General features: G+C 45.3%; 6 protein-coding genes across 6 annotated transcripts; 5 read left to right on the forward strand and 1 right to left on the reverse strand.

Moving 5' to 3' along the window:
* Positions 1-918: 918 nt before the first annotated feature.
* LOC113741268 (GATA transcription factor 9-like) lies at positions 919-2,888 on the forward strand. The gene is made up of 2 exons (XM_027268767.2): positions 919-1,366; positions 1,897-2,888. The coding sequence occupies exons 1-2, from the start codon at positions 1,037-1,039 to the stop codon at positions 2,683-2,685; spliced, it is 1,119 nt and encodes a 372-aa protein (XP_027124568.1). The 5' UTR covers positions 919-1,036; the 3' UTR covers positions 2,686-2,888.
* Positions 2,889-7,837: 4,949 nt separating this feature from the next.
* LOC113740555 (uncharacterized) lies at positions 7,838-8,910 on the forward strand. The gene is made up of 3 exons (XM_027268102.2): positions 7,838-7,964; positions 8,239-8,301; positions 8,453-8,910. Exons 1-3 carry the CDS (start codon positions 7,893-7,895, stop codon positions 8,648-8,650), a joined length of 333 nt encoding a protein of 110 aa, XP_027123903.2. The 5' UTR covers positions 7,838-7,892; the 3' UTR covers positions 8,651-8,910.
* Positions 8,911-9,635: 725 nt separating this feature from the next.
* LOC113742871 (nuclear pore complex protein NUP35-like) lies at positions 9,636-13,130 on the forward strand. The gene is made up of 4 exons (XM_027270883.2): positions 9,636-9,925; positions 10,242-10,853; positions 11,532-11,643; positions 12,526-13,130. The coding sequence occupies exons 2-4, from the start codon at positions 10,258-10,260 to the stop codon at positions 12,829-12,831; spliced, it is 1,014 nt and encodes a 337-aa protein (XP_027126684.1). The 5' UTR covers positions 9,636-9,925; positions 10,242-10,257; the 3' UTR covers positions 12,832-13,130.
* Positions 13,131-13,263: 133 nt separating this feature from the next.
* LOC113742872 (CASP-like protein 3A1) lies at positions 13,264-16,145 on the reverse strand. The gene is made up of 3 exons (XM_027270884.2): positions 15,773-16,145; positions 14,659-14,794; positions 13,264-13,607 (listed from the first exon to the last, which is right to left on the reverse strand). The coding sequence occupies exons 1-3, from the start codon at positions 16,054-16,056 to the stop codon at positions 13,392-13,394; spliced, it is 636 nt and encodes a 211-aa protein (XP_027126685.1). The 5' UTR covers positions 16,057-16,145; the 3' UTR covers positions 13,264-13,391.
* A 4,828-nt stretch (positions 16,146-20,973) lies between these two features.
* On the forward strand, positions 20,974-21,375 carry LOC140005820 (uncharacterized). The gene has a single exon (XM_072046780.1). It carries the CDS (start codon positions 20,974-20,976, stop codon positions 21,373-21,375), a length of 402 nt encoding a protein of 133 aa, XP_071902881.1.
* Positions 21,376-21,390: 15 nt separating this feature from the next.
* Positions 21,391-21,915, forward strand: LOC140005821 (uncharacterized). The gene has a single exon (XM_072046781.1). It carries the CDS (start codon positions 21,391-21,393, stop codon positions 21,913-21,915), a length of 525 nt encoding a protein of 174 aa, XP_071902882.1.
* Positions 21,916-27,896: the final 5,981 nt, after the last annotated feature.

The raw sequence follows: 27,896 nt of genomic DNA on the forward strand, positions 1-27,896 counted from the left end.
TCATCTTCTTATATTCCATACTCTCATATTTATTTAACTGCTATTACCTTACTTATCGACCATTGCATAACTGTTACTACCATACTTATCCACTATTATTATGTTTATCTCATATCTTCCTGCCAACTTCAATAATGAAAAAAATTAGGAAATCCCACTACTCTGCAATTAATTTTTTTAAATTGCAATTGATCCGTTTTTCTATATTTTTTGTTATTATTTATTTTTTCCTAAAATATGCATACATCTAGAGCGTGCCACACCCACTAAGTCATAATATTAACTAAGGTACTACTACTGTCAATTTGTGGACGGGCTATGAGAGAATTTCAGTATAGGAATACAAAAACAAGAAATTCACGGTGAACACACGCTGCCAATACTTCATAATGGAGCCTGTGAAGGTTCCCGGGCGGCCTTGATGAGCGTGAACTGTGAAACATTTTTCCTTTTTGGGGCCAGCATTCTCATATTTTCATCTTTCAGAAAAAAAAATTCTCATTTTTTCATAAATCATTTCTTTTCACTAACTAATATAAGAGACAAAAAATTCAAGAAAACCAAAAAGGAAAAAGAAAAACACTTAAAAAACGAGTAGGAGAAAAAGAAAAGGGATAATAGGATGCTTAAAAAGTAAATAAAGAAAAAGAAAGGAACGTAACACCATAAAAGGAAAGAGGAATACGACTTTACAGTGCAGTAGTTGCAAGTTTGGGAACAACTGATTTCTACAAAATAATTTATTCGACAGCAGGTAAAGATGCTGTTTCCAGTTCAAATAAGTGATAAAATAAATAAAAATCAATAAAATATTCCCAGTTAATTCAGTTGCTATTTTGTTTGTTTACATTTCTACCCCTGATTTCACTCGTCAAAACCCCCCCTCACTTTCAGCCCTCTTCAAAGTTCAAACTCCACTCCACCCTTTTCGTCCCTCTATTCTCTCCAAATTTGACACCCAAATATCTTAAAAGGGCAAAAAAAAAAAAGGGACCCAAACCGAAAACGTTACTTGGCTAGAATCCCCATACACAAAATGGAAGCTTCATCGGAATTCTTTGTCGGCGGATATTTTAGCCATGCCGGAGATAACGAATTCGACCATAAATCGATGGAGAATCAAAACATCACTGGTAACTCCAACAATTTTACGGTGGACGACCTTTTGGATTTTCCCAAGGAAGATGAGGTAATGACCGACGCTTTTTTTGACAGCATTACCGGAAATTCTGGCGAGTCTTCTTCTCTTACCGTGGTCGACAGCTGTAACTCGTCTGTCTCGGGTGGTGACCGGCAATTTAACGGCAATATTAGCTGCCGCAGCTTCACTGATACACAATTCTCCGGCACTGAACTCTGCGTTCCGGTAAAAACCAGCATTTCCTTCTTCTTTTGTATAATTCCCTGTCTTAAAACAATTTCCGTAGAATTAAATTACATGTTTAATTCATCAGAAGAGGAAAAGTTTTATAGTCGCTGGAAATATTAGGAATAATTTACAATGATGGAAAATTTACAGCCGTGACCGTGCAAGAACCTTTAGCAACTTTTGCAGAATTATCTGTTTCCAATTTGGTTTTACAATTAATGCTCATCTTTAGTTTTTTGTTGTTTTGGCTCTTCACCAATTTGTGTAAGTTTCGTTTTTAGGCAAGTTAATAACGGGAGATTTTTTTTTTTTTAAACAGAAAAAACAATTGATACAATCTTAGCAACAGTAGCAAGTGTTTGCACTCTAAGCTTATAACATTTGTACCAGCTGACCAGTACTGTCTAAGTATTTTACGCATGTTTATCAAAAAAATAAAAAAAGAAGTATTTTACGCATGAGATAAATTAGGAAATAGTGGACTCATGATTTTGGAAATTAATTGGTTTTATTTTTGTCATGAACAGTATGACGACCTGGCTGAGCTTGAATGGCTCTCGAATTTTGTGGAGGAGTCGTTCTCGAGCGATGACCTTCATAACCTTCACCTCATTTCCCCTACCACAAATTTTACAGCTCCCTCCGCCTCTTCCGCAGCTACGGCTAACGCCACCACCGACACCTCCTCTTCCGCCACTACCATTTCTACTAATAACGACAACAGCAATTCATCATCTCCAGTATTCCCCTCCGACGTTTCCTTTCCCGGAAAAGCCCGCAGCAAACGCTCCCGTGCCGCCCCATGCAACTGGGCCTCCCGCCTCGTCCTCCTTGCATCCCCTGCTACGTCGTCATCCGAACCCACGAACGACGTGAACACTCCTAACCCAATTAGCGTTACCATAAAAGCTCCCAAACCGGCGCCGTCAAGGAAAAGAGAAACAACTGAAACTCCCGGTCGGCAATGCCTTCATTGTGGGTCGGAAAAGACGCCTCAGTGGAGGACGGGACCCATGGGGCCCAAGACTCTGTGTAATGCGTGCGGTGTCCGGTACAAGTCGGGTCGATTGGTGCCCGAGTACCGGCCTGCTGCGAGCCCGACATTTGTGTCCGCGAAGCATTCGAATTCGCACCGGAAAGTGCTGGAACTCCGGCGGCAAAAGGAGCTGCAGAGACAGCAGCAGCAGCAGCAACAGTTGCTCAGTCAAGCCTCAATTTTTGGCGTATCCAACGGCGGAGATGAATACTTGATCCACCATCATCATCATCATCCTCATCAGCAAAATGTGGGTCCCGATCATAGGCTCATGATCTAGCGATCGCTGGTGTACTGAAAATTACGGTGTGCCAGCAGAAATTTTCAAGTTTATTACTGGAAAGTAGTAGTAGTACCATTTAGATTTGAATTTGACCCAGGAAAAGGCAGCAAAACAAAACTAGTCATAATAGAGCCGAACAAAAAAAAAAAATGTCAGCTTCCAGCTAATTAGAAGGACAAATGGAAGGAGAACATGGCGAATTAATTGTAGACTTGTGTAATTTCCTGCTAATTTTGGGTTTTAATTCATTTGATTTTTTTTTTTACTAAATTAGTGTATTTTTTTAATACTGCTTTAGCTGAGGTTTAAGAAAATTAGGAAGAATTTGATCATAATTTGGTCGTTGACAAAGTAAAGAAGGATCATGAAATATCTGCTGGAAAGAAAGTGGCACGCAATCATACAGCTGGGTGAGACACTTTTATCAAGGCCATGGGCCACGCTAACAACGGGAAGAGTATGGTTCAGATTTCTTTAAAAGCTTCGGCATTTGCACGTGGCGGGATCCTTTGGGGCTCAACTACCGTATGAATTCTAAAGTTACGGAGGCTTTATCGTGGAGTACTGAAGAAAAGCCATTAATAAAGGGTTCCAAGTGTACGTTTAGCACTTATTAGTGTTGCTTTTTATTAGTATTTAAAAAAGTGGAATGCCCAAGTCCAACGACTAATTAATCATCTCGGTTCCGCTTTCGAACGCTGTCCAGAAAAGTAAAAAGTAATTAAAAAAAGGGAGAAAGCTTGAAGTCAAAGATTAATTGGAAACTCTCTCTTACCTAACAAGAAACGAAGCAAAAGTCAACACCGGTATGCATTTCAGTGGAAAATTGACCTATTTCAGACGTGAGGATTTGCAAGAGGGAAGAAGTTTAAGAACATCGTGCAGCGTACGAAGTAAGCTGCATGGGAGTGCGGTTCGAATCAATGTGGGAAAAGACCGAGAAGCTGCAAGAACCCAGAATACATTTTCCATATGATTATTTACTGTAGGCCATTAAAAGAAAAAAAAAATCGTGAATGCCCAGGTGTTATAGTTGAAGGGGGGAAAAAAATTAATCAAAGAGGGTACTGTGACATTGGGGGTGATTTAATTGTCTACCCGATCCTAGACATTTTCCCTTCCAAGGGGTCCCACTACAATATCCAAGTCAATATGTAAATGCAAATCTTGTTATTTTATGAGACTATGCCATTAGTATGGCTAGAATGACGCATTGATCACAAGCAACGTGGTAGTACTACTTCATGATAACCAAAGAAAAGTATGGTCCCTCTTGAACGTTGTTCTACTAAATATTGAAACTATAAGTTGCCATTCTTTGTTTAGCAAATGGAATATGTTAGGCTTTAGCCTCAGTTCCGGTTATTCCTTAGTTAATTAGATGAAATTTTTCAGTCTTTGTGGATAGCTAGGAGGCGGTTACATCTTAGTTCATGAAAATGAAATGCTAAAAAATAAAAAGTGATCTTGTGCATGGCCAATCTATGCTAGGATAGAAGGTTCCGTCAGATTAATTTTATATTTCAATTCAAGTCCCTTTTTTTTCTTTCTTTTTTTTTTAAAAAAAAAAGGGAAAATATGAGGAGAAATGACTAGAAGATATTAGAACATCACTTCAGACGAGATGATAGAGGCAAAGGGTTCATATTGGCCATGGTACTAGAAAATGGGATCCTAAAATCAATGTTTTGAAATCGGACCAACCCGGTCGATTCGACCAGTGAAACCGCGAATTGACCAACCATGCCTCCAGTTCAGTTCAATTTAAAAACCCAAGAATTAATTGAATCGGTAAAAATCGAGAAGTTCAACCGGGTCGAACTGTGAATCGAAAGATTTTTCGGCTCACTCTCCGGTCCGAGTTTAAAAGCATTGCCTAAAATGCCATCTTATATCTCTGCAAAGTGTAAGGGCATTTATATTATAAATCTTGTTAGAACTTTTCGTGGTTTATCAGAAGTTTGTGATTTGGTCTTTCAAGCGGGAAATCAAGGAAAACCATTCTTAATTGTTGGTACAAAAAATAAAGCAGCCGATAGAGTTTTTACCAAAGAGGTTTAATTTTTTTCCCAAGCCAAGATAGTGTTTGATAGGTGAATTATAATAAGATTAACCCGATACTTATCTGTAGATATGTGTAGACATATTTGTACGCACGCAAACACATACATATTGATTATTGCTACTTACACACTTCATGTATACTTTATTTATGTTTTTACTTGTATATACGTGTGCACTTATATTTATATATCTATTTACCTATACAGTTATATTTCTACAGTTTTCTGCTTAGTTATTGTATTACTGATCCTATATTTATGGTTATTGGGTGTATTTTCACTTACCAATATATCCATTTTCATATGCTTTTTTTTTCAACGGCAAACGGGAAGAAATGTCATCCCTGTTACTGTTATTATATGTATATATTAATAATGGAAGAGGAAAAGAGGGAGCGTTTTTGGATTATGAAATTATGAGAAGTGGAGAGATGTTATAGTCGTAGCACGCAAACAACTTCGTCTGATTTTCGTCTTGTCTCATTAGCTTTAGAAGTTAGGGTAAAGAGTAAAAAAGATGGTAGAAAACAGAAACAGCAGGCCGACACCGCCTCTTTAGAACTTAGGCAAGCAATAAATTGGAGCGGCCTACCCATCTATCATAGCATATACTATAATGCACGCAAGCTACTTGTTCTGATGAGGAAACAATCAGAATACAAGACACATGCTAGTACTTGAAAGTACAATGTATGTACATATTGAAAGGTCACAAAAGTTTCACTTGCCCGGGACCATGCATCATGCATGGAGAGATCGTATCGTATGTACTTATTGTATATCAACTCAAATTTCCATGATTTGTGTTGTGGGTTCAATTTTGATGAGTGAAAATGATGGCCCCGGGGGGGGGGGGGGGCGTACAGGTAATATAGAGACGGACGTGCATGTGGGAGATAAGAAGCAGCACATGCAGTGAGTGACGGGCACGACTGTTTTGTGCAGGCTGTTCTGGATAATATATCCAAAGTGTGTGTCTTAGCAATGGCTCTGTGTCCATGTCTTGGGATCTTTCCATGTTATTTGATGACCGGACGCCTTTGTTCTTGTCTCCAGTCTTTACCCTCCACATTCCACTCTACCATTTTCCCTCCCCACCACCCAAAAAAAAAGAAAAACCATTGCTTCACTGACAACGACTCTGATTACTGAAAGAAATGTTAGGATAAGATAAGTCGGCCGTCAAGTATAAGCCATATATGCTGATTACTGAACCATATAACATTCGGCACAGCTAGCAAAAAACAAGGCGGAGGAGTTGAGCTGAACATGGTGCCGGCCGGCCGGCCAACTAGACTAGAGGTGACTCTAGAATAGATGGGCGAATGGCCCCATCCCTCGGATCGACCATCGGTCCGTGGGGTTGCTGCCTGCCATGCTTCAGCCAAAAAGGGAGCGCAAAGTATTTGTATTTATTGTAGCGAAATAACCAAAAGGAGAAGCTTCATATGAATGAATACATGCGGTACGAAATGCGCAATTTGAAGAACACCATGTATGAAATGGATATGAAGAATAATAAATATATATACTTCCATAGGTATATCAAATGAGAAAGACAGTCTCAAACAATAAGCGTACTTTTGTAACCGAAGAGATATCCATGTTACCATCAGCTGACTGGAAAAATTAGCAGAGAGGGAGAGATAAAGTATGAAATAAACATATAGTACTTAGCCTCTGACCACAGGACAATGGTAATTATTTCCTTAAAAACAAAAGAGAAATCAACTTGTTAGCTGGACACGTGCCTAGATCCACTACAATAGTTCAGCAATTAATACGGACCATTCTACAATTTGTTGAAGCATTTTGCTGCATGTTAGTATTTCCAGAAGCAATCAAATGAGGATGGTAATTATGCGCGCTTTTAAAGGTCGTTCATTTTGCATAACGTGCCGGCACGAGCTTTCGCTCTTTTACGTTCTACTACTATTACTTAATGATGATCTCAAAGAAAGCGTTGATCTCAAAAGAGCTATTGGGAGCTTAATCGCTTAATAATTAAGGGCAAACATTAAAAGTCTCTGTAATGAAACATCAACTCATGGTGTCATATTTTGGTTACAACTCACAAGTTACAAGAAAGGTTGCTTATGAACTTTGAAATCGACACTACAAGATCACCCCCCCCCCCTCCCAAAAAAAAAAACCTACACGCTATATATATTAGTTTGTTCAAAGGCTCAACTTCCTTTCTGTGTGGACTAGTTAATGAATTAAATACATAGCTCTATGCTCGGTCAAAATGAATAGGATGAATTGGGCTGTTAGCCAATTAGTTTTTTTTTTCACTTGGGGTATCTCAACTTTTCGGCCAGACTAATCCCCTAAAACTACATAGACCCTTGCCCCAAGAATATACAGTAAGGCAGCACATCGAAGTCGATCGCGGGATCTGTTAGTAACTAAGACTATGAAACCAGCCGGATTACCCGCGGATGGCCTGTTAGCCAATTAGTTGTTAGCCAATTAGTTGGATGGATACTTGATTTATAGTTTAGTAATTTTGGAGTTCAATTAAACTCGCTATTGATAAAATATTATGAGAAAAAAAGAGAAAGAAAAACTTAATTGTAGGTTCACTTATTTCATTGGATTGATAGTACATATTTTAACTACTTGCAATTTACATTGTTTAAGCTTTCAATAAAATTAAAAGGAGAAAAGGTATAGTAATTAGTAATTCCAGTTACTTACTGTAGAAGGCAGATCAAATTTTTGCAGTGATTCTTTAGTCCTTCAGCACTTCGCACCAAGAAAAAGATAGCACGATATTTGATCAATTCTCATCTCAAATTCCCAACTAACCAATTGATTGCACGAAGCATTGACCTCGTGAATTTATGTGCATGCTCAGATTTAAGATAGCCAGTCCATCGTTAACCAGGGAGGGAACGTTGTCAAGCCCTAATCACGGGTTGCAAGTGCTAAGAAGCTCAACTTTGCTTCTCCACCTCAATTTTCGGAACCCAGAGTCCACTAGATTCCGTGATTCCAACTAAGAAGCCGAACGATGTCATCATCATGGGCTACATCTATATAAATATGCATGAATGGGGCAAATGTATTGAGAACTTGCACTGGGCTACGACCCAAACCATTTGCAACAACTTTTCTGAGTCTGCTGGTGTCTCGTCAATGGCGAACTTCTGTTGTTCTATTGAATTGGAGCCCAGAACCCTGAGACAGGGCCAAATCGACCAAGCTAGGGTCAAGTCTCTTTCTCATGGTGTTTTTCCTCCATCCTTCTTTTTTTTTTTTTTTTTTTTTAAATGGAAGTCTAATTACAAGCTTAGCTTCTTTCATTTTTCTTGTAACAACAAGTGGATTACCCAAAATCTTGCCATTTATTAAGAATGATAAATAAATAACTACTATCTTCGTTCATTTGGTTGAGATTGTCGGATCGATTTTCTTTTGGATGACTAAAGCATGGCACGAAAGACACTTCTTACATATGTTCTTTTAAATGTTTTGAGTGCAGGAAGTTGCTGTCGATATAATGCAGAAGAAGGAACAAAATGAAGCATCTAGCATTTTGGTCGAGGTAGGGTTGTGCTGCCTACTGATGAACTGCGTCATCATGAAACTAGAAAAACATCCATTTTGCACCAAAGTTACTATTAAGTTTCTTTTTTCGGATTGATTTTCAATTTTAGAAAGATGGATGATACGAAATATGTGTGGTAAATTTTCAGGGACTTAAACCAGTTGCTTCAATCAAGGAAATGGTAATGGTTGTGCAGGAAACAGACATGCTACACAAAGAGGATGAGGCTAAGGACAAGATCATCAATAGCATAACTGAGACATGCTGCCAATGTTCATGCATTTCTACCACGATTGATTCTCCAAATCAGTCTCTGCTTAAGGAGCCTGGTTCCGCTCCCTTCTAAATATTAAATAGCACCTTTATTCAACTTTAAGAAAGGCAATCGTGATTGTTCTTGTTCAATCTTGGAAAGTGCTCATAGTATTTTTTTTCTATGGAAAATTGTATGTATTTTCAATAATGACTTTCGAACTTCGCTAGAAAGAAAATCAGTATGGTCGGGTGGGTTGGAACTTGGAACGCACCCATTCACAAAAACTGAAGTGCAGTGTTACCTGAAAAGAAGATATCGAGCTACAATTGGCAGTTGCCAATAATGTTCAATATTAGTCCAAAGCAACTTTACAAATGTATGCGTCCGTGCAGGAAACGTCAAACAAGAGCAACGGAGTTCTGATTTTGGACAAGTTAATCTCCACAAGATAATCCCACCAAGCAAAAAGAGATTAGTGGAACAATAATAGATGACATACACTAGGGTTGCTGCCATGCTTCTTGGGAACAGAAGGCATCAAGACTTGGCAACAATTTTTATTTTAATTTATTCTTCGGGTTACTAATTCAACAGTAGAGTACTCGACTTATAAGTGCAGCTAGTATCTTTTACATATTTAGATGAAACTAAGGATTCATCTATGTACCATCGGTAAAGTTTGGAAGATCACGACTGATCCTAAAAGAGAATGAATGGAAAAAATAGTATGTCGAATTGAGGGAGAATTTTGAAAATATTTCATTTTTATTGGATCAATAAAAAAAAACCTGGTTCCAATCCTTGGAATGGAAGAAAATAAAGTTGGGTTGAATGAATAAATGAATAGGATCTCGCGGCTTCAATTAATTATAGGGAAAGATAAATGATCAATTTTGGAGGTTCGATTTTCTGTTGTAGTAAGAAAAAGGGTTTTGGGGAGGGGGAGGGGGTCGGTGGAGAAGAAATCGAAGTCAATTGATTTGTTTGAGGATAAAATGCAAATGTATTGCCTCATGCGGGACAGAATTTCATCATTAACAACACATGAGCAGCCAAGCGTTAGTTTTGCCTGATTGAATTTTTTTACTTACTAATAGTAATACATTTTGTACATGGTTGCAATTATGTACGAAAGGCTATAATAGTCATTTCATTGGAAACTTCAAAATTGAAAATTCTCGAGGTCTCGTTTCTTAGCGTTGAGCGGACGCCTTTTACCCGTTTGAATTCTGCTGATGAAAACTGGACGAGTCTAGGGTTTCATCCCCCTGCTTTGCTTGCTGCTGGGGCAACTCAAAGTCCCGGTATTAATCTCCTAATCAAAGGCCCCAAGCAATATTCCACCACTCCACTGCCTCATTAAAGGTAATCCAACTCTTTTTTTTTTATCTCTTTTCGCTGATCTTTCGGCTGGAATTTCCTGTAATTGATTCAACCTCCAGCTCATTTGAGTTGCTTTCCCCTTAGTTTAATGGTTTTTTTTCCACATAATTTGGAGCTTATGCATTTTTACCCCGAATTGAAAACTGATTATAATAGCTGCTTAATAGAGGTTAATTTCTCTTGATTACAAAATTGGCGTATGAATTCGAATTTATGCCAGTGGTTTACAAATCTGTTTAAATAAAAGTGAGCGATTAAAATAATTGAAATTGAGCTAGTGTTTTTCTTTTTTTTGTAGAAGGTGTAAAATAGAAATGAGCACAACAATACAGAGAACTCCCAAATCCGGGAGGCAGTCTTTATTCTTCCATGATTTAGCTACACCGGTTTCATCTAGAAAACCTGGCGGAAAATTTGCAACCCCGGGTCAGGCAGCCGCTGTATCGGCCCTATGGCGTGAAAATTTTGCCAACTCTGATCTTCCGCCTCCACCAATGTTCACTCTTGAAGACCGGTCGGATTTATCTCCAGAATCTGGAATTCCTGACTATCCAGTTTCTCCTGGGGTCGGGTCAGATCCAAGAACACCACTGCGTAGTTTTGGCAGGGAGTTTTCAACTCCTAAGAGCAAGTCTGGACCCAGCACTTCTTATGCTACTACCATGGGAAAGCAGCAGCAGCAGCAGAGTCAGCAAACCCCAGTGGCAAGTTTGAGTTGGTGGTCGCCTTCGAAGAGTGGTGGTAGTACTGAGCAGGAGGATAAGGGAAAAGGCTCACCTGTTGAAGGTGTAGTTCAGCCTGGTGCATTAATTACCCTCCCACCCCCTAGGGAGGTTGCAAGACCAGAGATGAAGAAGAATTCAGTTCCCATAGGTAGCCTGGATGAGGAGGAGTGGGTGACTGTCTATGGGTATTGCTTCGTTTCTCATGTCTCTTAATTTCCAAAGTATTGTTGAACTTATATTTGGGTTAGTTTTACTAAGACTGAATCAATGGATGGAAAAAAGCAACAGCCTAGTAACATAGCTTTCTACATACTGAAGAGTGTTGATATCTTCTGGAGTGTTACATTTTATTACCGATCTATACTGTGGTAGTCCGTATATTTAAAATACAGAGGTAGGTTTTCAGAGGATCATAGTCTCTTTGGAGTCTGTATGCCCTTGGCAGCTCCTGCCAGTAAACCTCCTGAAGGAAAAAGCTAAAAAAATGTTTACATCTAGTTTTGTCAAAATTGGGTGAAATGGCTTGATCAATTCAGTTATGTGAATTACAAGGTTGTCAGTTAGTTACTCTTATAAGTGTGTGGCATCGACATTTTCAATTCTAGATGAAAATCTATTTGGGAAGTAGACTTGGTTAATGGATGTAGGGTAAACTTTCATAAGCAAAGTTGTCTGATGGGGACTATATGATATCAGTCATGTTGCGCTGTTGGGTAATCTGCTTCTGATACTTTTCTTTTGGTCATCTTTTATCACTTTTTCTTAATTAGACATTTCATCATATAGAGATAATATGTTATTTTGGCCACATATTTAAATGTTATTGATCCCTAATGTATCTTATCAACCATTTCATTTTACAGATTTTCTCCAATAGACACCAATTTAGTGTTGCGGGAATTCGAAAAGTGCGGGGTGATTCTGAAACATGTCCCAGGACCAAGAGATGCTAATTGGATGCACATTCTCTATCAGGTAGCTGAATATTATGATAAGGTTAATATTACGATAAGGTTAACAATCAAGGGCTCCTTGGTTTTGTATTAAAATGGTCTAGTTCTTTTAGTGTTGATGGCTTCATGTTGCACTAGGATATGGAGTGGAAGTTCCTGTTTTTCCATTTTGACGCATTAAATTCTTTCCCCTTGGCAACCAAAAATGGTGGTCAGAGCAAGTACTTGTTTAACAGAGAAGACGTTGGAATTCTGAATGTGTCCCTGGTGTTCCTTTACGAGAATGCCTCAACAAGTTCTTTTTCATTTTTACTTCAGGGGAGAAAACAGTTTTTTTTTTCCTTTTAGCGTCTGCTTTCTTTATGGGCTTTTGATACTGCAATTGTCCTTAGAGAAAGCATGAAATATATCTTTCCATTGACAGAAGTGTTAGAACTGGATTGTCTGTTCATCTAGGAACACCGGAATACTTTTGCAGCTTGCTTCCAAGATTTATGTTGATTTCCCACTTGTATTCATTTCTGTTGCAATTCACTCTCTTGTTAGATAGCTATTTTCCTGTATCTTTTGTTAAGTGATTTTGGAAGGAATGGCTGGACATAAACCTGCATTTTGTTCACTTTCACTAGTGACTGCTTTGTGCCAAGTCCTCCTTGTGATGATTGACCCTGTAGTTTTAATCTTACTTTGTTCTCTGATATTTGGAAAAGTAAAAGCAGCTGGTTTCACTTCTTTATTGCCACACACAAATAATTTAGACTTTTGTCATGTAGTCGACAGAATAGTTGCAGCAGATCCTTGAGCTGAAGCTTTCAAGAATTAGTTCAATATCTATACTTTGGGCAAATACATTAATCTACCTTGCTTTGTAATTCTAACATAACGTCACTGCCTTGCGGTGCAGAATCGCGCTGATGCTCTAAAAGCCCTCAGCAAAAATGGGATGCAAATAAATGGAGTTCTCATCATTGGGGTGAAACCTGTGGATCCAATGCAACGCCAGGCTCTGAATGAAAGGATCAACAATCTAGGATTCATGACTTTACCTCCTGCACCGTCTAATCGAATCTCAGAGTCAAATTTATCTAGAGCTTCCCCTCATCCATACTATCTTCAGAATGGAAGTGCCAGCAAACAAGCCGGCGGGACTGTTGCCGCTCCTGCCAAATCCTTGGTGTCTAAAGTTGTGGACTTGATGTTTGGTGTCTAATTCAATTGTATAATGTCTCTGTGGTCAATTGCAATTTTCGACATTCCCTCTCCCAGCACTGCATGCGGCTGTCTCAATCACTTCCCATATGGTTGAGTTTAAACGATTTTTTTTCTGAGTTTTACTTTATATTGAGTAGCAGTAATTTGGGCTGGTTTGGGAGAAACATTTGTTTTCTTGTTATTGTCGGTGCAAAAGTTGTAGAAGAATACAATATATTATACATGGTTCCGAAAAGATCATTCATCAGCATATAAGAATATGCTGGAATGCTTCTGTGGCGCCTAACGTTATTCGAACTGGACCGAGAAGTGATTTTTTACTAGTTTGTTTATTAAGAGGAAAAAAAAAAAGGAACCCACGTAAGATATTCCGACTTCTGAGCTATACTTTAGTGAAGAAATGTTCATGATCTCTCAGATGGATCATAGATTAAGCTGTCAAAAGTCAGTCTTCGTTTATTTCAAGAGCATGGATTTGAACTGCAGAATCCGCTGAATCAGTCAGAACATGCCTTGAGCCATTATAATTACATGCCAATGCAGGAAGAATAGAAAGCTCTAGTACTTGGACAGCCAGACGACATCAAGAACCGTTGAAATGGCAAGGAATAAAGAACTCAAGAATGCAAAGGCTATTGATGCTGCAACCCGGTCGCAGAAACCATGCAAGGGTTTGCAGAAATTTGGAAGAGCTGAATGTCGGATCCCTGTACGATTCAGATTGGTTACTCCTGATGCAGCTGATCCAGCACTCAGCATTGCAAAAGCAAAGACCTACAAGTACAAGATTAAGGCTAGGTAGACGTTTAGTACAAGAGCCACAAAAAGACGAGTGATTATTTAGGAACTAATTCCTGCTTATCATGCATCTCTTTTGCCTTAGTTTCAAACTTTTCAGAGCATATTCGATGTAAACTATGTTCCACTGTCCGTGTTACTATGTTCATGCATATTTATTATGTTCCACTGTCCATGTTAGAAACTGCGTTTACAGGGATAAAAAACAATATTGTCAAGCAAGCATTTGAACCCCAACGATGAAAAAAAATGCAAAGTGAAAAGTCACACCCTGACATTGTACATCAAGGATTCAAGGGGGCTGCTCATCAATAATTGACCAGAGTAAATGACCAACAAACACCAGGAAGATTCTAAAGCCAAGAAAACTGTTCCAACATCAGTGATAAGTTATTAATGGCAAACAAAAAGTTTAGAGGTTGAAGTAAAATATTCTTTCAGAATTCTGTTTGCAACTCCCAAATAGCATTTGTAAAAGAATCGCCTGATTGCTGAAGTTTAGCGTTCTAAAAAGTTTGAGTTTCAGAACACCTAGGAAAGCAGGACAAATAGCTTGGGTAGCTTGTCCAAATTTACTAGTTCAGTGGTATCTAAATGTATGGAGCACTAATGAGTTTTCCGTCCACTCCCTCAGAAACCAAAAAGATTAGTTCAGTGGTATTTAAGAGTATGAAGCATGAATGAGATTTCCATGCTTTATTCTCAGTATTCTCTTTTTACTTCTTTAGGATTCATTTCTAGGATCACTTGATTGATGCGACAATAAACCACTTTTGACTTTTAAGCTGCGATGCACAAACTGTGGGCTTGGCAAGGAAAGGCAACCATTAGAAGTGTAGCAGTTAGGAGGAGTATCATATTATCTTCTTCAAAGTCTGATTGGTCAAGTTATCAAAAAAGAACTTAGCCACAAGATTTTAACAGGATAATGATGAAGAAAGGAGGATAGGAATTGAGTTAAACCAGACTTGACCAAAGAAATAAAACACTTAGATCGTAATTTTCCAACTGGTACACCCTCAATTACCTGATCCCCAGCGAAAATAAGCCAAGCATGATTTCGAGAAGGAATGACTGGCGATTTTCGTAGAGATCTTGATCCGCTAATAAGCAGTTGAAGCAAGGAATGAACTGCAACAGCTGCCGAAACTCCAACCAGGTACCTGATCTCCATCCATTCCCATTACTCAACCAGTTTATGATTCATAGAGCATTTCAAGACTTTTAATCACGATTAAATGACACAATACAAACGTATCAGCTTCATGCAGGCTTTTCAGGCAATAAGAACACATTAATTAGAACAAAACATACATTTTTGAATTTCAAATGTCAGGTTCAAGGCAATTACTTTGCCACTCACTGCCGACACCTTCTTTTATTGTTGAATTTTAAAGATCTTTGCTCGTGGACGCGAGGAAAGGAAAACAAGCCAAACTGACTGATTAAAACTCTCAAGCAGGTAAATCGCATTAAAATACTAATGATAATACAGAAGACGAGGAAAAACGATACGTAGAGACTAATTGAAAATAAAAAAATATACACGCAGACATAGCTTACTTATAAATCCAGAAATAAGGCAACACATGAGGACAATTTTGGACGCTCATGTCCAGAAAACTATCACGGGAGCTTGTTTCCGTAAATAATAGTAGTGCTATGTGTAAATGTCCTTGAACTTAGGAAAGCGACAGTTTCAAGAATTTGTCTCCACTCACCACAAGTACATAACTATTCAAACTCAGGTGGCTTCCGAAGAAGTAGCTGCAATTTCATGATCTTCAGCATTTGTACAATTCAAACTTAGATAGACAGCCTCACAATTTTACTGAATTTCAATCCTAGTGGACTGAAGAATCAAATTAGTTGAACAAAATTTTGAGTAACAATTGGTTAGATGATCATGCATGCACATTATAAGAACGGAAAATTTCCTTGAAAAGTTAACATGACAAGATCCCACTATCTTGCCCGTGAAAAAAGGATTTCTTAAAAAAATTTGAAAATGCAAGATCACGAAATGTAAGACCAGCGGACTAGATTCTTGAACTAAACGGAAAAACCCAAAAGGGAAAAGGATATAAATCACACTGTAGTAGTGAAAGAAAGCAGATTTCAGGGCAGAAAGGGTAGCTTACTCGAAAGAGTCAGAGAAGGACCAGTTGGAGCGGACAGGGACGTTAAAACCATAAAGGGAGAGGGTGGAAGCTTGTTTAGCAGTGGCCATCAGTGACAGTGCCGTGACTGAAGTTAAAAGGCACGCCAGGCGTAAAACCACGTGGGCGATGTCCATTTTGCCATGAACGCTCCGGCTGGGCCTTGGGGCTACCAATGGGCCGCTCATTGTCCCCATCTCTGCTGCTACTTTCATCTCCGGCAGCTGAATGTTCACCGCCTCCCCTGCGTTCTTAGCTCCGTTCATTATTGTTGTTCTTGTAATTTTTTTCTCTTTCTTGGGTTTTCTTGGTTGTATCACCACAGGAGAAAAGAGGGTTGAAGAAGGAAAGTAGTTCTAACTTCTAAGGAGTGTGAAGGGGCTTTAGAAATGAAGGAAAGCCGGTAAGTGGTGGGGTCTGGGGGACACTTGGGAGGTGTACGAAATGATACACGTGTCTTAAGGAGGTGTCGGTCAATGGAGTCAAAATCCACTGCAGAGAGTACCCGTGACTCCTGATTTAACGGTATACTGTAGTAAACTGGACTAGAATGGACTGTAGAGAAGTAATAGGGGTTTAAGGGCTTAATATTTAATACCCCCGAAAACAAATTAAACGGAAAAAGTTGTTGAGTAATTGCTGTTTAGACCTAACATTCATATCATGATGATGGATGCGTTTCTTTTAATTTTTAAATCATACAATTCAATTAGCAGTGCTAATTATTCCTTTTCTGCTTTAGCCGACGAGTAGAAAGAAATGAGAAGAAAAACCATTGTTCGTGCAACTGTACACTTTCGTAAGGGTCTCAAAATTTCCAAATACAGCTTTGTCGCATAAGGCATGTGGACTTGGACTTGGCCGATCTCCGTTGAATTTTCTTTCTATTTTTTCGTAGTGCACACTTCAATATATGGCACGTGTCCTCATTTTATTAATAATGATTAGGATTATTTAAATTTAAAATAATTATATCCCTTTCTAATAAATAAAAACACAGTATCATATATCCCCAGTTATGCATTATAAAAAATAGAAAGAGAATCCATTAAAAAAAAAAGAGCACTGCAGAGGCCCCGTCCTGGCCTATACACGTGGCAGCCCAGGAAGGTCTGAGTTGGGTTTAGACACCGGGCCCATGGGAACCATCTCGCGGCCCTCCGCCGTTAGGGCTCCGAGGGGCTCCAGAGTACAATCCCGCATAGGTCGGGATTGCTCCCCTTCAGTGCGGGATTGAGGCTATTCTGGGCAGGTTCCGAAACGTATGGAGGTCGGACTCCTAAGCAGGTATAAATAATGAAACGAATCGACTGCGCAAGGTACGCTCACTATTGGACAATTACTCCCGACCGTTCTACTTCCCGTGAACCTCACTCACCGGAAAACTAACTTGACCGTCGGAGTGCCCTCGGGGACGACCTCAGGGCCCCTGTTAGTTCACTATCTTGTTTGTCTTTCAGGCTTAGGACGCGCTCTTTCCATCAGCAAGCCGAGCTCATCAGCTCAGCTCGGTCCGGGGAAGTTCCGTGCTTCTTCAGTTGGCGCCGTCTGTGGGAACGAAGGTACGAGTAGTTGTGCTGAAGGCGAGAACGCGTTCAAAGCGAACTGAAGAGAACACCGACCCCGGAGCCAACGAAGGGTCCCGGCGAATGGAGACCGAGGCGGCTCGGGGCGCCGGGGGCTCAGCCCTCTCAGAGGAACGAAGACAGCAGATCTTTCAGTTCGTAGCGGAGAACCTTCCCATGCTGGAAGACATCATTCGGCAAGCAAAGGAGGGGGGCGAGGCCGGGGGCGCGCAAACCTCCAAGGCAAAGGGGAAGGAGAGGGCATCGCCTCCCGTTCCCTCGGAGGATGAGTCCTGGGACCAGCCCCCCAAGAGGAAACGGCAACGGACTCCCCCTCGACCGCGGGCCTCGGTGGTCGGTGACAGCGAGGGATATTCTCGCGATCGGACCGCGGGGGGCCGACCGAGAAATCCCTCCTCGTGGAAACTCGCGCGGAACGAGCTAGAGCGCTCCCCCGCCCAATCTATCAAGAGCCGGCCGCGAGACCCTCCCCAGTGGCCGCCTGTCCGGGACGAGATTGAGCAGATCCTGCGGCCGCGGCTTTACGAGGACAACTATACAGCCTCGCCCTTCACCCGAGAGATAGAAGATTACCCATTGCCGCGGAGATTCAAAATCCCGAACATCGAACTGTACGACGGCTCGACCGACCCGGAAGACCACCTCTCGGTCTTCCTGACACACATGCGTCTGCAAACCGCCGCTGATGCACTCCGCTGCAAGACCTTCCCCATGTTTCTGAAGGGGAAGGCCCGGCTCTGGTTCCAGGGCCTAACGCCGGGGTCCATCGGAGTTTCGCCGAGTTGGCCAGACAGTTCGCCACCCAGTTCGTCTCCTCGAAGACTTACTCGAAAAACGCGACTCATCTGATGGCCATCAAGCAGAAACCGGACGAGTCCCTGAGGAGTTTCATGACCCGCTTCAACACGGAGAGCTTGCAGATCAGGGATAAAGACGAGAAGGTGATCATGGCCGCCTTCATGAATGGATTTAGGGTGGAAGAGCTCTTCTACAAGCTCGCCGAGAAGTCCCCCGGAAACCTGGAAGAACTCTTGACTAGGGCGCACGCTGCCGCTATTGCGGAGGAGGCTGGTCGCCTGAAGAGAGAATCAGATAGGGAGCTCGGAAATCGCAGGGGACGGGTGAACCCGCCCGAGCATAAGGACGGGCGGCCAAGAAGAATGTTTTCGACCGGCTCTCAAAGGATAAAGCCCCCGCTCAGCCGTCGCTTCCAGCGAAAGGCAACACCCCCCTAACTCGGCCCAGAACCCAAGTTCTGGCCGTTATGGAGGCGGAGGGCCTAGTGGGGCGGCCACCTAAGATGGGGACACCCCGGAACAAGAGGAACCAGGACCGGTACTGTGCCTTCCACCGTGACGTTAGGCATGATACGGAGGGGTGCTGGGCCCTGCAAAAGGAGATAGAGGATCTGATCCAGCGCGGCTTCTTAGGGCGATTCGTGCAGCAAGATCGGCCAGGCCAGGAGCGCGGACGCACCTACTGCGGAGACAGGGGCGAGAGCCAGCGTCGCGACCGCCCTGAGCTGTGTGACGTCCCTCGGGGCAACTCTCCCGACCTGGACGCTCAAAACTTGGCAGGAGTAATAAACACCATCGCTGGGGGCCCCACGGGAGGGGACAGCCATGCAGTTCGGAAGAACAGGCGACCCCCTCCGGAGGGGGATAACTCCTTGAAGCGCCTGCGTATGGACGAAGAGATCACCTTCGGACCAAGGGACGCGGTTCCCCTGGCGTCTGAAAACCACGAGACCATCGTGATAGACATCGTGACCAATAACTACCGGGTGAAGAAAGTGTACATCGACCGGGGAAGCGCGGTGGACATCCTGTTTTACCAGGTGTTCAAGGAGTTCGGTTTGAAGGATGGACAGCTAACCCCGGTTCGGACACCCCTGGTGGGTTTCACAGGACCTCACATCACCCCCGAGGGGATGATCACCCTGATGGTTACGGTAGGACAGGCGCCCAAATGCCGGACCATTCCCGTCAACTTCGTGGTGGTCAAACAGCAATCCCCGTACAACGTGTTCTTGGGACGATCCGCCTTGAATGCCCTCCGAGCTATCCACTCGTTCCTCCACCTCAGCGTTAAATTCCCCACCCCGGGAGGAATAGCTGAGGTGCATGGGGATCCAGAGATGGCCAGAGCTTGCTACCTGGCCGTGCTCCGGGGACATGAGAAGGTGGTCGTCCAGACGACCAGCTTGGAGCCTTACATCCCGGGGGAGAAGGTCCGGCCACTGGGCACCCAGGACCAGATTGCGGAGTTCCCACTGAGGGAGGACAGGCCTGACCAGGTCCTCCGCGTCGGCGCGTCGCTACCCCCCGAAGAAAAGGAGGGCTTGAAGGCCCTACTAAGGGAGTACGCCCAGGTCTTCGCGTGGACGGTAGAGGACATGCCTGGGATTCCGACTGACCTGACTGTCCACCACCTCAACGTAGACCCCAACTTCAAGCCAGTGAAGCAGAAGAAGAGGAGTTTCGCTCCAGAGAGGAATGAGGTGATTCGGAAGGAGGTGGGCAAGTTGTTGGAATCCAAAATCATCCTGGAGGTGTATTACCCGACCTGGTTGGCCAACCCCGTTCTGGTAAAGAAGGAAGACCAGTCCTGGAGGATGTGCGTGGACTTTACAGATCTCAACAAAGCCTGTCCGAAGGACTGCTTCCTCTTGCCGAGGATCGACAGGTTAGTAGAATCTACTGTTGGTTTTGACGTCTTGTATTTCCTGGATGCTTTCAAGGGATACCACCAAATAGAGATGGCCGAAGAAGACCGGGAGAAGACCTCCTTCATCAGGAACTTACTGCTACCGGACCATGCCGTTTGGGCTAAAGAACGTCGGAGCTACCTACCAATGTCTGGTCAACAAACTGTTCCAGAATCAGATCGGCAAGAGTATGGAGGTCTACGTGGATGATATGATCGTCAAGAGCCGAACTGATCGGCAGCTCGTCCCCGACCTCAGGGAAATCCTGAAAATAATATGGGAAAGCCGAATGCGGCTGAACCCAAAGAAATGTACATTTGGGTTAGGTCGGGAAAGTTCCTGGGCTTCCTAGTCTCCCGAGAGGGGATCCGGGCCAACCCGGATAAGCTCCAGGCCATCATGGACATGGCCCCCCCGAGGAACGTCAAGGAGGTTCAACGGCTCGCGGGAAAGATGGCCGTCCTGAATAGATTCCTCTCGCGCTCCGCGGTGAGGGGGCTGCTTTTCCTTCGAATTTTGAAAGCACCAAAGGACTTCCAATGGACGGAGGAGTGCCAGACAGCCTTCACCGATCTAAAGGCATACTTGGCTGAACTGCCTGCTCTGACTGCCCCGGAGCAGGGAGAGACCCTGTTCCTATACTTGTCTGCTTGCAACGAGGCCGTAAACGCGATTTTGGTGCGAGAGGACAAGGGGGCTCAACGGCTAGTATACTACGTTAGCCGAGCTTTACAAGGCCCGGAGACGCGGTACACGCCGGCGGAAAAATTGGTTCTCGCCTTGTTGCACGCCGCCCGGAAGCTCCGACCTTACTTCCAGACCCACAGCATTACCGTCCTAACGGATCAACCTTTACGTTAGATACTCACAAAACCCGAGTCTCGGGCAGGATGACCAAATGGGCCGTCGAGCTGGCCGAACACGACATCGGCTACCAGCCTCGCACCGCAATCAAAGCTCAGGCCCTGGCAGACTTTCTCGCCGAGGGAGCCAGTCTGTCCATGACCGAGCCGAGCTCTGTGCCCGAGAAGACCCGGCCGAAGGAGTCGTGGGTACTGTTCGTAGACGGGGCCTCAAGTAAGGAAGGGAGTGGAGCTGGCTTGCTGCTCACCTCGCCCACCGGGGAGGAGCTGACTTACGCTCTCAGATTTGACTTCCCGGCATCCAACAATGAGGCCGAGTACGAGGCGCTATTGACAGGATTGCGGATAGCCCATCAGATGGGTATAACCGCGATCAGAATCCGGAGGGATTCTCAACTCGTAGTCTACCAAGTCCGCGGGGAGTACTAGGCCAAGGAGGATGTCATGAAGAAATATTTCGCTAAGGTGCAGGAGGCGATAAAGCTGTTCGACCTCTTTGAGATTGAGCGGGTGCCAAGGTCACAGAACAAGCGAGCGGACGCCTTGTTGAAACTAGCGTCCTCCTCGTTTGCCCACCTGAGCAAGGAAGTCTTAGTGGAGGTAGTTAAACAAAAAAGCATTGACCAGGTCCAGGTCTTGGCTATAGACAGCCCGGCCACTTGGATGACTCCCCTCGTGGACTTCCTCAGCTCGGGTGCCCTCCCAATGAACAAGACCGAGGCTCGCCGACTCCAACTCATAGCTGCCAAGTACGCCTACGCCGGGGGGACCCTCTACAGGAGGTCGTACTTGTCTCCCTGGCTAAAGTGCGTAACTCCCGAGAAGGGCGACTACGTCCTCCGAGAGGTTCACGAAGTCCTGTGCGCGGCACATGTGGGGTCTCGAGTGTTGGCCAAAAAATGCCTGCTCTTAGACTACTACTGGCCCTCAGTGTTTCGGGATGCCGCAGCTCTGATCCAGAAATGCTGAGTCTGCCAGGTGCACGCCCCGCTGCGCCACCAACTCATTCGGGAGATGGTCCCCATCCATAGTCCTTGGCCCTTTGCCCAGTGGAGGATTGACCTCCTGGGTCCCTTCCCCCGAGCTCCTGGAAGGTACGAACACCTCGTGGTGGCCATCGACTATTTCACAAAGTGGATGGAGGCCGAACCTCTGGCCACGATCTCCGGAAGGGCGATTCAAAAGTTTTTCTGGAGGAACGTAGTCTGCCGCTTCGGGATTCCGCATGTCTTAATATCCGATAACAGGCGACAGTTTGCTGAAAATCCCTTCAAAAGCTGGTGCGCCGAGCTCGGGATCAGCCAACGCTTCACCTCGGTCGGACACCCCCAGGCCAACGGTCAGGTGGAGAATATTAACCGAACCATTTTGCAGGGGCTAAAGACTAGGTTGGAACTAGCCCAGTCTAACTGGCTAAATGAACTCCCTAACGTCCTCTGGGCTTACCGCACTACGCCAAGGACGGCCACTCATGAGTCCCCGTTTTCCCTGACTTACGGGGCGGAGGCGGTGGTGCCCGCGGAGATCGGTCTCCCCTCGCCTCGGACACAGAATTTCGTGGCGTCAGTCAACGAAGAAGAACTCAGGTGCAACTTGGACATGTTGGAGGTTAAGCGTGAGGAAGCGGCGATACGGATGGTTAAGTATAAAAGCCAACTCGCCCGCTATCATAACGCGAGGGCGAGGAATATGCAGTACCAGCCGGGAGACCTCGTTCTGAGGAAGAATTCGGTCAGCCAAGCTCATAGCTCCAACAAGCTTGATCCAAACTGGGAAGGGCCGTACAAGGTCTTGAGAGAAGTCGGGATGGGTACTGTAAGCTTGCGAAACTAGACGGAGTAGAGGTACCCCGTACCTGGCACTTTTCGAATTTGCGGTTGTTCGTAGGATAGATTGGTCCAGAATATCTTACTATATTCTTGGGAATTTTCGTACCAGTTCTTCAATAAATAAATGCTCTGTTTTCACGTTTTAAATTCCTTCTCATTATCAATGCCGTTTTACTTTTCGCTTCTACACTAGCACACTCAGATGATGCTAAGTGTCCTAGCGGGGGGCTGAGGGGTGAGAAATCGTAACGGAGGGAATGCCTTTCAAGTTTGAGAGATCGACGCTCGACCCAGGAGGTCGGCATGGTTATCTTTGAAATTTGGACGCTCGGTCCAAGAGGTCGGCGGCTAAGGGACAAATTAAGATAAGTGTGAGAATTGATACTCGGCCCAGGAGGTCGGCAAAACTGTCTTTAGAACTTTGCCGCTCGACCCAGGAGGTCGGCGCCGTTTAAAAGAGCCTTAGGGTCCGGTGCTAGGCCCAGGAGGTCGGCACGCCGCCCAGGTTGTTGGAGCTGGGTTGTTAGTGTAGTTTGGTGGTCTGAGGGGACCCCAGTTTGTCGTCCTTTGGTAAATTATTTGTTGGCTTACGGTTGGGCGGATGCTCGACCCAAGAGGTCGGCACGCTGCTTCTGTAAATCAGGTTGGACGTTCGACCCGAGAGGTCGGCGTAATTTAAGGCCTAGAGGTTTGGCGTTCGGCCCAAGAGGTCGGCGCGTCACTCCAGTTATTACAGTTCGATTGCTACATCAGCCTGATGGTTTGATGGTGGGGTGCCCCTGACAACTTAGTTGTTAGCTTAAAGGGCGATAGATGCTCGACCCAAGAGATCGGCACGCGGCCTTGGTGGATCTATTTGGTGCTCGACCCGGGAGGTCGGAGTTCCTTTTCGGTTACTAGAGTTCGCCGCTAACAAGGAGTTGAAAGACAAATCAGATAGTTTCATTCAAATTTCATCTCATATATACATTCAGACCCTATCTATTACAAAGCCTACCGAGTTATACAAGGAAAGGAAAACCTAGCTATGCCTTCTTCTTGCTGGCGACCCGCTTGAGGCGGGAGCTGAAGGTACACCTTAAACATGTTGAGAGGAGGGATGGAGAAGGCTGTTAAAAAGGATGTCCGGGGAGATCATGAACTGCGGGGCATGGCCACATCCTTTTAAGGGGATGGAAAGGGTTTCTGGAGTGGCCGCTGCCTTAAGCCACCGGCTCCTTCCCGGAAGTCCTGCCAGGAGTCTTCTCCTCCTCCAGGGGAAGCTCCGCCAGCTTGATCCCCACGTCGCTCCTGCCTACCAGGTCCTTCAAGGCATGCCATTTGCAGTACCCATCGAAGAGCCAGTCCAGTTTCCCCTCGGCTGCGGGGTTGTAATCCTTGAAACCAGCCAAGTTGAAGCTGGGCAGGTTGAGGCCCTTCACCTGGTCCAGAGCCTGCGTGACGCCGACCTGGAGGATGAGCTGGTTGAGGAGGGCCACGTCCTCGGCGAACTGATCAGAGGAGATGAACTCCCGAACAGCCTTCTTGCGCTCCCGGCTGACGGTGCTGGAGAGCTCAAGGGCATGGTCCTCCCTCAGCTTCGTCACGCTCCTATTCTCCTGGTCCAGCTCGGACCGGGTGGCGGCGAGCAGGACTTGGGCCTCCTCCAGTCCCTTCTCGGCCTTGCCCAGTTTGGCCTTAAGGGAACCTGCCTCCTTAAGGGCCTGGACAAGTTTCTGCTCGGCCTCCCGATTCCTCTTTTGTAATTTCTCCAAATCAGGAGACAGTTCGGAGAAGTGAGTCAACAGGGCGGCACCGGCAGTATGGGCATAGGGAAAGGAAAGTAAACATTAGCACTTCGTCAAGGGAAAGAACAGAAACCCAAGGGGCCTAAGCGGGAAAGGGGCTTACTTGGGCTTGGGCGGTGCAGTACACGTCCTGGAGCTCGGACGGGCTGACCAGTTCCATCCACTTTTTGTCGCGTGGAAGGACTGATCCCGCAATCCACTCGCGAGCCACTTCGGGGAACTGGACTCAGTCATTGAGGGAGAGCTCCCAGGACGGGCAGAAGCGACGGGGGTCGTGCATGGTGGGGGCCTGTCCAGGCTTCACGGGGGCCACGTGACGGAAGTGCCACAAGCTCGGGGGAGCGCTCTCCCGCGCGTGCTCCTCCGCAGAGCCAACCCCCAAGTGGACAGGGCCCCCCGACGTCAAAAAGAGAGGGCGCTGTGCTGGGGTTGGCGTCGGCTTCTTCCCGGGCTGGGAAGGCTCGTCCTCTCGGCCCCTCTTCTGCCCCGACGCTTTCTTTTTACCGGCTGCCTGCTTGGAGGGGGACTGAGACTGGGAGGCCTCCTTCTGGGGGGCCGAACTGCCCCCAGGGGTCGGGGAGGCCTCGGAGGCCTTCTTCGCCGCCTCAGGCTGCTTGGTGGGAGCTGCCTCCTCGATTGGAGCGCCCAATAGCCTGGAGAACTTCCTCACTGCGACAAACATAGTCAGGTCAGCCAAAACAAGTCAATAGAAAAAATGCAATATATATGTAAATACAACGAGCTACAGGGACAGAGTCTGCGTTACAGGCTTCAAGGTCGGTAGGGGAGGCCACCACCTCTCCAGGGGACCCGGACAACGTCCCCATCAGCCCGGCCGCAGAGATCTGCTCGATGGAGAATTTGGCGGCAAAGAGTTTCACCTTGGAGCTCATCAGCTGGCCAAGAGCCTCAGGGTCCAGGTCCTCCGGATAGGGGTCGGAGTCGACCTCCCCGACTTTCCACACGTTCGGGGGAAAGCTCGTGAATTTTAGAAAGAAGAAGTCCCCCTTCCAAATTTTTACGGAAGAAGGGACCCCAAAGAGTAGATCCTGGGTGCCCTTTCCCCCCCGAACTTGGCTAGCCCCTCGGCGGAAGAAGTAGTACCACCCAGGGAGGGAGAACTTGAGGATATAAGAGGCCCGGAAGAGGGAAAGTGAGTAGGGGATGTCACAAATCTGGCAGTAGATCAGGAATCCAATGATGATCCTGATCGAGTTGGGGTGGATTTGGGTGATCCGGATCCCCCAGTAGCTCAGGATCTCCGCCAGGGCCGGAGGAATGGGCAGCCGGAGCCCAGCGAGCAGCTGCTCCCTGTAAATGGCTACAAAGCCAGGGGGAGGTCGGCAGGCTCGATCGGTGGGTCCGGCGGCTCGCGGCTCGAAGTCCGGAGGGATAGAAAAATACCCGGCCAGCTCGGCCACCGCCCCGGGTGAGAGGGTGACCTCCTCCCGGTCGGGGTGACCGTAGTTGAACTCAGAATCATTCCCCTGCTCGGAAGCAGGGGTCCTCTCGGAGGAGTCCATGTCCTCCCCAGCTCCCCCCTGGGCTCCGCCAGGGGAGTCATGTGGAGACTTGGGGGAGGGGATAGAAGTGGCTTGCCGTTCGATGAGGGCATCGAGCTCGGCCACCTCCTCCAGGAGTCGGGCAGATGGAGAGCTCATGATATCAATGGGCTCGAACAAGTCAGGAATAAGGAAGTTGGGATTAGAAGCAGAGGAAGAAGAGAGAGGAGGAGGAGAAGATGAAGATGAAGATGAGGACGAAGATGAAGAAGAAATGAAGATTCTGGGGGCTCTACGGCGGACCGGAATCTGGGATGCGGTGGAAGTGATGCCGGAATGATCCGACATAAAATGCAGGAGGTGGCAAAAGAGGAAAAGAAAATGCGAAAGAGGAGGGGAAGAACTTACTGATGATCGAAGCGAAAAAGGATGGAGAAATCGCCGGAATCTGGGCACCTTAGGCCGGAAATGCTGCCGATGGAACTCTCAGAGAGAAGGAAAATATGCAAAGAGGAGAAAATGGCAAATAGAGTCGGAAAGAAGTTTGGGAATCCCTATTTATAGGGAGTGAAGCTGAAGGGATGCACTGTTTCCCTATGGAGGGAAACGGCTGCTCGAATTTGAACCGCCCCATGTGAACGCATTTAATAGCGGTACGGGAACCGAAAAGACGCGACAACTGAAAGGACGCGGACGCAGTTTCCCAATGGTAGCACTGTACCGGAGGTGACCGCGGCAGAGCAGTGTGACGCTGGGCTCCCACGTGGCAGGGGTACAGATTAGGTCTGCTTGGAGGACCTACCTAATCTAGGGGGCTAGTGCAGAGGCCCCGTCCTGACCTATACACGTGGCAGCCCAGGAAGGTCTGAGCTGGGCTTAGACCCCAGACCCATGAGAACCGTCCCGCGGCCCTCCGCCGTTAGGGCTCCGAGGGGCTCCAGAGTACAATCCTGCATAGGTCGGGATTGCTCCCCCTCAGTACGGGATTGAGGCTATTCTGAGCAGGTCCCGAAACGTACGGAGGTCGGACTCCTAAGCAGGTATAAATAATGACGCAAATCGACTGCGCAAGGTACGCTCACTATTGGACAATTACTCCCGACCGTTTTACTTCCCGTGAACCTCACTCACCGGAAAACTAATTTGACCGTCGGAGTGCCCTCGGGGACGACCTCAGGACCCCTGTTAGTTCACTCTCTTGTTTGTCTTTCAGGCTTAGGACGCGCTCTTTCCATCAGCAAGCCGAGCTCATCAGCTCAGCTCGGTCCGGGGAAGATTCCATACTTCTTCAAGCACTATCCCATGTGATTGTACACATGGATGCAAATAAATTGCAAGTATGCTCGGTTAGAGTTAAAGTGCATGTTGATTGACCTCGAACCAAGTCTGAGCAGCTCTAATACCCTATTAGGAGGCAAGCTTAACTGAATTTTAAACACATACACATGTATATAATTCGAGTTCAAGTGTTTTAATTCAAGTCAGAGCTCAAACAGTGTATATATTCGAACTCAACTCAACTCAATTACACCCATAGAACTTGTACATAATAAACGTACCCAATTATAGAGGATAAATGTAAACTATGAAATCTAAAGTTGCAAGCACATCAATTTTAGGTATTTTGATATTATACTTGTAATTAAAACTTTAACAAGTTAAATTGAATCGAATACTTGATATTCAGATTCTATTCGTAAATTATACAAATAAAATTTGAGTTTGATCGAGTACTAGATGAGCTATAAATGCTGATAGAATTCGATTCATTAATTTGTATAGATATTTGACTTCAAATTCGAGCACAGCTTGTTAAATTAAACCAGCTGAAT

The sequence above is a fragment of the Coffea arabica genome, chromosome 4e, assembly GCF_036785885.1.
Source record: "Coffea arabica cultivar ET-39 chromosome 4e, Coffea Arabica ET-39 HiFi, whole genome shotgun sequence".
NCBI lineage: Eukaryota > Viridiplantae > Streptophyta > Magnoliopsida > Gentianales > Rubiaceae > Coffea > Coffea arabica.